At 41.8% G+C, this 9,427-nt stretch overlaps 2 protein-coding genes across 2 annotated transcripts; both read left to right on the top strand.

The window, feature by feature from the left end:
• The first annotated feature begins 1,474 nt into the window (after window positions 1-1,474).
• Window positions 1,475-2,743, top strand: LOC129987642 (uncharacterized). Its single transcript, XM_056095602.1, has one exon. It carries the CDS (start codon window positions 1,475-1,477, stop codon window positions 2,741-2,743), a length of 1,269 nt encoding a protein of 422 aa, XP_055951577.1.
• Window positions 2,744-7,880: 5,137 nt separating this feature from the next.
• Window positions 7,881-9,149, top strand: LOC129987641 (uncharacterized). The gene has a single exon (XM_056095601.1). It carries the CDS (start codon window positions 7,881-7,883, stop codon window positions 9,147-9,149), a length of 1,269 nt encoding a protein of 422 aa, XP_055951576.1.
• Window positions 9,150-9,427: the final 278 nt, after the last annotated feature.

The following is a 9,427-nucleotide window of genomic DNA, read 5'->3' as shown; positions in this document are numbered from 1 at the left end:
AAATAATTGGTGCTGTTTGTTTCGATTTTACACCAAAAAAAGGGTTTTCCTTATCCTCTTGAATTCTCCAAACTTCAGAATGAACAGTACATCTGAAATGGACTACAGGACGGGAGGGTAGAGAATGAATAGTGATCACTTCAAAGGCAAATGCTTGCCTGGTGGGTAGGGCAGTAACAGCTTGTAGGGCAGACAAACTGACTGACCTTGATCTTCAAAGGTTACGACTGACCATGACCCTCGGACTGAGTGTCCCCCGAGGGTCACGGACTTCCCCACTGCCACGTCCGTTTGAAAAGAACAGGTGGTGCTGAAATGGACAGAAGGACATGAAGAAGGAATTTGAGCAATGTAGGCTTTGCATTCAGAATTTGAGTAATTCTGAATTAAAACATTTGATTGCCGAAGGTTGGTTGATTGGTTTTATTGGCGCAAGAGGCATTTTTGGCCATATTGCACCAAACATATGGTCGATAAACAAGATCGTGGTGGTAAAATATATGGTGATAAAAAGGTGTTGGAATTCTAAAAACATTTGAAATTTTTCATGATAGTTTATAATTGGTGAAATACACTTAGTCAATTTTTCGCATTGCAAAACAGCAGATACATCTAAAAATTAGAGTAACAGAGACGTACAGCAAAAAGATTACACATTGTCAAAGTAAACAATGTAAAATTAAAGATACATTCGAAATTTTGTTTTGGGATAGTTTGATCATCGAATTAAAGGAAAGAAATTAAATTTCAGAAACGCATACCAGGGATGGCAAACCAATGACACGCGTACCATTGATGGCACGCGACAATATTTTGGGCACGCCACCAATCAAAACTGTTTGCAAATGGTTTTTATGTGACTTTATTTGATAAATCCCAATTCGATTGGTTGGAAATTGGAGAATTCGAAATGCAACTGATTAATTTCCAGTCTAGTCCCATATAGAATCCAAAATTTAATGCCCCTCAGGGGCTCACCTACTATAGGAGAGTACGGGTGTCCCAATCCCGAGGTACCCAGGGATCTATACTCCCTTTATGTTTCCACTCCCCTACGCCTTCTGCTATCTGCTTAATTTTTTCCTTCCCTCGACGGCAAGCGAGGGAGCTCTCCATGAGAAGCTGTCGCCGCTCTGTTTGCTTCTTGCTTCTCATGGACAGCCAAAATCCCACGTGTTTGCCGTGCGTGGCGACCCATTTGAAAGACGGGTGGTGTACTGTGGTCCCCTGTGCATCAATCGGCTGGTCGCTAACCACCTAAGTGGTTAGTTTGCTAGGGATCAAGCGAAGGGGTTACTCCTTGGGCTTGGCGTTAAGGGTGGTCACTGTCCCCGGGGGTAACTCCGAGCGTATAGGTACCGGCCAGCACTAAGGTAAGTGCCGAGGCTGGGAATGGCCAGAGCCGGTGGCTGCCTTTCCTTGTTGGGCTCCGTGGTGGGCGGTGCCGTCGGACCCGAATCTTATTCGATATTGCATGGGCTCCTCCCGAAAATCTCCCTTCAGTGGGCATCACAAAGAACTCAATCTCAAAAGTAATTTTCCACATTTTGACCGTTACTTTGTTATCAAACGTGTTTCTGAAAAGAATGATACATTTAATTCTATATCACCATTCCTCGTACAGAAAGCCATTACAGCAACCATTGGTGAGGTATCTTCTATCCGGAAGATGCGTTCTGGTGACTTGCTGGTACAGGTAAATTCCAAAAAACAAGCACAACAAGTTACGAAACTTAAAGCCTTAGCCACCTTTCCCGTTACTGTCAGCTCTCATACATCCCTAAATTTCTCCAAAGGAGTAATAACGTGTGGGGAATTATTTAACGTTCCTCTAGAGGAGATCTCCGAGGAACTGAAACCCCAAGGAGTAACTCATGTACGCCAGATCACCATTCGGCGGGATGGACAACTCCTACCCACCAAACAATACGTAATGACCTTTCATAGACCAAAAATACCTGAATACCTTTATGCAGGATATATAAAATTGCCTGTCCGCCAGTACATCCCTAATCCGCTAAGATGTTTTCAATGCCAGCGTTTTGGCCACTCCAGGGCTAACTGCCGCGGGACATTAACATGCGCCCGCTGTGCTGAAAAAGGCCACGACAGTCAGCAATGTAACGCTGAAGAAAAATGTGTAAATTGCGGTAAGAATCATGCATCTTTCTCTCGGTCCTGTGAACGATGGAAAGTTGAAAAAGAAATTACCTCTATTAAATTTAAAGACATCAGCTATCCCGAAGCTCGGAAAAAAGTTCTAAATCAGACACCAAAACCTGGATTGAGCTATGCTTCCATAGTTAAAACAACCTTCTGTGTAAATTGTTCCTGCACAAATTGTGCAAAATATGCTCCCCAACAGAAAAATACTGAAAAGTCATCCGATTCGGAAATTGAAAATGAAACAAACACGACTCCTGTAACTAGCAAATCGTCTAGACCTAAAATGAATTCTAACTCTCCAAAATTACTTAAACTTAAGCTTTCGAAACGAGGAATCTCACCAAAAGACATCAGATCAAAGTTGAAAAAATCGACATCACAAAATTCTGTCGCTTTGGGACTTGCGACACAAGGTAATGCTCATAAGGACTTAACGTCCATTTTTGGCAAACCTAAAAGTCCCGATTCCATTTCCCTTCATCCGTCTGACGAGGAGGATGAATTACAAATGAGTTGCGATGTTTCGCCAACTCTTGATAAGACTCGCACCAACATTCTCAATACTTCTGTTACTTAATGGGAACTTTCATTTCCTGGAACTGTCGTGGCCTTCGGTCCAAATTTGTTGGTATTAAGCAAATTATTAACCAGTTTCATCCCGCTTGTTTTGCTTTTGAGGAAACTTTCCTGAAGCACGACATCCCCATGAAAATCCGTGGATATAACTGTGCTCGTAAAGATGCTAATACTGGAAATAATCCTTCCGGTGGTGTTTGCATCTTAACCTCCAATCTTTACCCGAGCTCACATTTAAATTTGCAAACTTCTTTACAAGCTGTGGCTGTTCAAGTCCATATACGGACCCTTATCACAGTTTGCAGCATTTACTTGCCTCCACATGCTGTCATTAACCAACATGAACTTAATAATTTATTGGACCAACTACCCAAACCTTTCGTACTACTTGGTGATTTTAATGCTCATAGTACTTTATGGGGCTCGGAAAATACAAATTCTCGTGGGAGACAGATTGAATAGTTTATCTCTGATAACTGTCTCTGTCTGCTTAATCATGATGAGAAAACCTATTTCCATGAGCCCACACGTACGTTTCACAGTCTGGATCTGGCTATTTGCTCTCCCGATCTCTTTCCGTTGCTCAGTTTTGCAGTTGCGACTGATCTCTACGATAGTGATCACTTCCCCTTAATGGTTTCCTATGCTGATAGAGGCGGCGCGACTTCTTGTCCCCCGCGTTTCCTATTCCAGCGGGCTGATTGGAATGCTTTCATGCAACAGGCAGTAATTTCAGAGAATATGGTCAGAACAACTAATATTACAGAGGCAGTACAAAATGTAGTTGACTGTTTGATTGACGCTGCGAACAATACCATCCCCAAAAGCTCCCCACGTTTGAGGAAATTCCCGAGACCGTGGTCACCGAGAACAAAAAAAGCGGTGGAATATTTTCCGCAGATATCCCACAACAGAGAATTTACTTGCTTTCAAACGTGCCAGAGCCAATGCTCGTCGTGTCCGTAGGCAAAGTCAGAGAGAGTCCTGGATTAAGTTCATATCTTCTATCACAGCCTTTACTTCTCCGAAACTACTCTGGAGAAAGGTCAAGGCAGCGAATGGAATTTACCAAGAATTTTCCATTCCTGTTCTGAAGACTGAAAACGGATTGGTATCTTCTCCTTTAGATATCGCGAATACTCTTGGACATTCATTTGCACAGGTTTCAGCGACTAATTCGTATAAGCCTTCATTTATAGCTATTAAGAAACGTGTAGAACGCAAGTCTTTGTGTTTCTTCACCCGGAAATCGCTTCCTTACAATACAGAATTTAGGTTGCACGAACTACTGGCAGCTTTAAAGAAGGCTCATGATACCAGCCCTGGTCCTGATGGAATCACTTATAGCATGCTTCGCCATTTGTCTACCACTTCTCTTTCCAATCTGCTGATTCTATTTAATCGCATTTGGATTGAACAGAAGTTCCCATCACAATGGCATGAAGCTGTTGTGATTCCAATCTTGAAACCCAGCAAAGACTCTTCTAACCCTCTGCACTATAGGCCTATTGCGCTCACAAGTTGCCTATGTAAGACGCTTGAACGCATGGTTAATGCCCGTCTGATATATGAATTAGAGAAAAAAGCATCCATACCATTGCTGCAAAGTGGTTTTCGCAGAGGACGAGCGACTTTTGATAATATTGTCCTACTCGAAACCGAAATTCGCAATGCATTTGTTTGCCGAAATCATCTGATCTCTGTCTTCTTCGATTTAGAAAAGGCGTATGATCGCGCCTGGAGGTTTGGTATTCTCTCTACACTTGCAAATTTTGGCTTTAAAGGAAACTTGCCCATGTTTTTAAAACACTTTTTATCATTGCGCACATTTCGTGTCCGGGTTGGTAATTTATATTCTAACCCTTTTATTCAGGCTGAGGGTGTTCCACAGGGAAGCATCCTCAGTGTTACACTTTTTATTGTCCATTTTAGTCAGATTCTTAACGTTTTACCTCCATCTATCCAAGGTACATTATATGTGGATGACCTTCAGATATCTTGTCAGGGGAGCAATATGCGCTTAATAGAGCGCCAGCTGCAAGTTGCAGTTAACAAACTGGTAGATTGGTGCGATGAAAACGGGCATGTGATTTCACCTGAGAAAAGTCGATGTGTGCATTTTTGCAGGAAGCGTGGAATCCATTTGGACCCTATTATCCATATCCAAAATACTGGAATACCTGTGGTTAATGAAATAAAATATTTGGGAGTAATATTTGATCGCAAGCTCACTTTCCTTCCGCATGTCTTATATCTGCGGAAGAAGTGTGACAGATCATTGAACATTCTCAAAGTACTTTCAAGAACCTCTTGGGGAGCAGACAGAACATCTTTGCTCCGAATCTATGAATCAGTTATTCTAGCACGCATGGATTATGGTTGTATGGTATATGGTTCTGCAAGATCTTCTGTTTTACGTAGATTGGATACCATACACCATTCTGCTTTAAGAATTTGTTCAGGTGCATTTCGTACCTCACCAGTGGAAAGTCTTTATATTGTCTCTCACCAAATGCCATTAAATTTACGGCGGCAAAAAATATCTATACACTATTACCTCCGAGTGATGTCTGTCCCGAAACACCCTATACACTCCTTGATACTTCCAATCCGCCTTCGGAGATTATACACGGCTCGACCTTCTAACATTCTTCCATTTTGTGAGAGAGTTAAATTACTCCTAAATGATTCGGAACTCCGTGATATGAGTATTCAGACACTTGATTTATTTTCATTTCCTCCTTGGGATATCCCTCGGTTTTCCTTTATAAACCCTTTTCATGGTTTTGAAAAGTCAACAACGGCCCCTGTTATTTTTCAAAAACTTTTTTGTTCTCATCGCTGTCAGTATTCAAAGTATTTGCCTATTTTCACGGATGGTTCCAAGACGGACGACCATGTTGGTGGTGGTATTGTTTTCCACATGGAAACATTCGGTTACACTCTGTATGCATCCTTTTCTGTTCTATCTGCTGAGTTGATGGCAATTTTTTATGCTTTACAGAAAGTTTCTCTCTGCTCCGAACGCAATTTTTGTATTTATACCGACAGCATGAGTTCCTTAGAAACACTTTCCCATTTTCACATTCGAATTCATCCAATTGCCTTGGAAATCTTGTGTCTTTTAAAGACACTTCAAAATAGAGGTTACGAAATATTATTCTGCTGGATTCCAGGTCATGTTGGTATAGCGGGAAATGAACTGGCGGACAATGCTGCAAAAACAGCCACCTTGTTCATGCAACGTGAAATACCTTCTTCCGACGCGAAGAATGTTTTCACAAAACATATTTATTCACTATGGGAAAAATCATGGAGCCAACAGACAAATAATAAATTACACTGTATAAAACCCTTTATTAAATCATGGCCTTGTCTCCCAGTGCGTGAGCTCGATGTCAAACTGACTCGACTCCGCATTGGTCACACTCGCTTAACGCATAAATATCTTTTTTTAGGCGATCGAGCTCCTTTTTGCTCCAAATGCCAAGTTATTTTAACAGTTATTCATATTTTAATAGAATGTCCTGATTTTAATTCTCACCGTTTACATTTTTTTAACTCCTTGTCACTGAACATGCGAACGCTATTGGGAGAAAATCCTCACGAAAACATTTTTAAATTCTTGAAAGCAATTGGTTTTTACCATTTTATCTGAATCTCCATATATGCCTGACGCATCATTGAATTGATCCAGAGTTTTATCATTGAATTTTTGAACCTTTTTTACTGACGGCTGTTTAGATTCTCATACTTTTGTTTCTTTTTGACCATATGCATGGCGCAGTATGGCCTTTTCAGGCTCTTGTGCCAATAAAATCTACAATCCAATCCAATCCATTCAGGCTGAGGGTGTTCCACAGGGAAGCATCCTCAGTGTTACACTTTTTATTGTCCATTTTAGTCAGATTCTTAACGTTTTACCTCCATCTATACAAGGTACATTATATGTGGATGACCTTCAGATATCTTACCAAGGGAGCAATATGCGCTTAATAGAGCGCCAGCTGCAAGTTGCAGTTAACAAACTGGTAGATTGGTGCGATGAAAACGGGCATGTGATTTCACCTGAGAAAAGTCGATGTGTGCATTTTTGCAGGAAGCGTGGAATCCATTTGGACCCTATTATCCATATCCAAAATACTGGAATACCTGTGGTTAATGAAATAAAATATTTGGGAGTAATATTTGATCGCAAGCTCACTTTCCTTCCGCATGTCTTATATCTGCGGAAGAAGTGTGACAGATCATTGAACATTCTCAAAGTACTTTCAAGAACCTCTTGGGGAGCAGACAGAACATCTTTGCTTCGGATCTATGAATCAGTTATTCCAGCACGCATGGATTATGGTTGTATGGTATATGGTTCTGCAAGATCTTCTGTTTTACGTAGATTGGATACCATACACCATTCTGCTTTAAGAATTTGTTCAGGTGCATTTCGTACCTCACCAGTGGAAAGTCTTTATATTGTCTCTCACCAAATGCCATTAAATTTACGGCGCCAAAAAATATCTATACACTATTACCTCCGAGTGATGTCTGTCCCGAAACACCCTATACACTCCTTGATACTTCCAATCCGCCTTCGGAGATTATACACGGCTCGACCTTCTAACATTCTTCCCCCCTCAGGGGCTCACCTACTATAGGTGAGTACGGGTGTCCCAATCCCGAGGTTCCCAGGGATCTTTACTCCCTTCTTGCTTACTCTCCTCTACGCCTTCTGCTATTTACTTGATCCTTCCATCCCTCGACGGCAAGCGAGGGAGCTCTCCATGAGAAGCTGTCGCCGCTCTGTTTGCTTCTTGCTTCTCATGGACAGCCAAAGTCCCACGTGTTGGCCGTGCGTGGCAACCCATTTGACAGACGGGTGGTGTACTGTGGTCCCCTGTACATCAATCGGCTGGTACCTAGTCACCTGAGTGGCTAGTCTGCTAGGGATCAAGCAAAGGGGTTACTCCTTGGGCTTGGCGTTAAGGGTGGTCACTGTCCCCGGGGGTAACTCCGAGCGTATAGGTTCCGGCTAGCACCAAGGTAAGCGCCGAGGCTGGGAATGGCCAGAGCCGGTGGCTGCCCTCCCTTGTTGGGCTCCGTGGTGGGCGGTGCCGTCGGGCCCGAATCGTATTCAATATCGTATGGCTCCTCCCAAGAAGGGTCCCTTTAGTGGGCGTCATTTTGTACCTGTATCTTCAAACGTAGATAATCATTTTGATAAATACTTTGTCTTGAAACGTATTTCCGAAAAAAACGAAACATTTGAAAGCGTGTCGCCATTTTTGGTGCAGAAAGCGATCGCAGCAACAGTCGGTGATGTAACATCTATTCGCAAAATGCGTTCTGGTGACTTGCTGGTAGAGGTTAATTCTCGTAAGCAAGCTCACCAAATTCAAAAATTAAAAGCCTTGTCAACAGTTCCTGTCAGTGTCAGCCCCCATCACTCATTAAATATATCGAAGGGTGTTATCACTTGTGGGGAAATATTTAATCTCCCTGTAGATTTAATTACAGCTGAAATGAAATCCCAAGGTGTCACACATGTACAACGCATTACTATCCGACGAGATGGTAATGTTCTAGAAACCAAACATCATATTCTGACTTTCAAATCACCAAAATTACCAGAATTTGTCTATGCAGGGTATATAAAATTGCCTGTAAGACCATACATTCCCAATCCTTTAAGATGTTTTAATTGTCAGCGTTATGGACACTCTAAAGCAAATTGCCGCGGGACACTCACTTGTGCCCGTTGTGCTGCTAAAGACCACGATAGCCAGCAATGTTCGGCACCCGAAAAGTGCGTGAACTGTGGCGGCAGTCATGCGTCATACTCTAGATTATGCGAACGTTGGCAACTTGAAAAGAAAATAATAACTCTTAAAATCAAAGAAAACATTTCGTATCCTGAAGCTAGGCGAAAACTTTCACCACAAACGCCTACTCCTGGTCTGAGCTATGCATCTGCTCTGCAAAAATCCTTTTGTGTAAATTGTTTGTGCCCAAATTGTACAAAAACTACCAATCGCTCAAAAATAACTAAAAAGACATCCGATTCTGATACAGAACAATCTGTAAACAGCACATCTGACACTGGCATACCAACTAAACCTATTTCAAAAAATAAGTTACAAAAATCACTGAAGCTAAAACTTGCAAAGCGTGGTCAAACGCAGAAAGAACTATCTGCGAAATTGAAAAAATCATCTTCTAAAAATTCTGTCGCATTAGGACTTGCAGCTCGGGGAAAAGCCCACAAGGATTTAACATCCGTATTTGGTGGCATATTAAATACTCCCGATCTGAAACTGCATCCTTCAGAGGATGAAAATGAATTTGAAATGAGTTGCGATGTTTCTGCAACTCCGTTTGTTGCTCCTAATAATTCTTTTAAGCATATCTCTTAATGGGTACCTTCCTTTCTTGGAATTGTCGCGGCTTGCGGTCCAAACTTCTTGATATAAAGACCATTATCAACACCTTTCATCCTGTTTGTTTTTGTTTTCAAGAAACATTTATGACATCTAATATTCAGTTAAAGTTACGCGGTTACAACTGTGTTCGTAAAGACACAGACACTGGAGTGCGCAGTTCTGGTGGTGTCTGCATCTTGACATCAAATCTTTACCCAAGTACACCTCTTACTTTGCATACACCTCTACAGGCTGTGGCTGTGCAAGTTCAC

This window comes from Argiope bruennichi, chromosome 10, assembly GCF_947563725.1.
Source record: "Argiope bruennichi chromosome 10, qqArgBrue1.1, whole genome shotgun sequence".
Taxonomy (NCBI): Eukaryota; Metazoa; Arthropoda; class Arachnida; order Araneae; family Araneidae; genus Argiope; species Argiope bruennichi.
The sequence above is the reverse complement of the archived record's forward strand: the minus strand, read 5'-3'. Positions and strand labels throughout refer to the sequence as shown.

Excerpts from the sequence above, each read along its gene's own strand:
- LOC129987642 (XM_056095602.1), top strand. The coding sequence starts at position 1,475 with ATGGGCTCCTCCCGAAAATCTCCCTTCAGTGGGCATCACAAAGAACTC.
- LOC129987641 (XM_056095601.1), top strand. The coding sequence starts at position 7,881 with ATGGCTCCTCCCAAGAAGGGTCCCTTTAGTGGGCGTCATTTTGTACCT.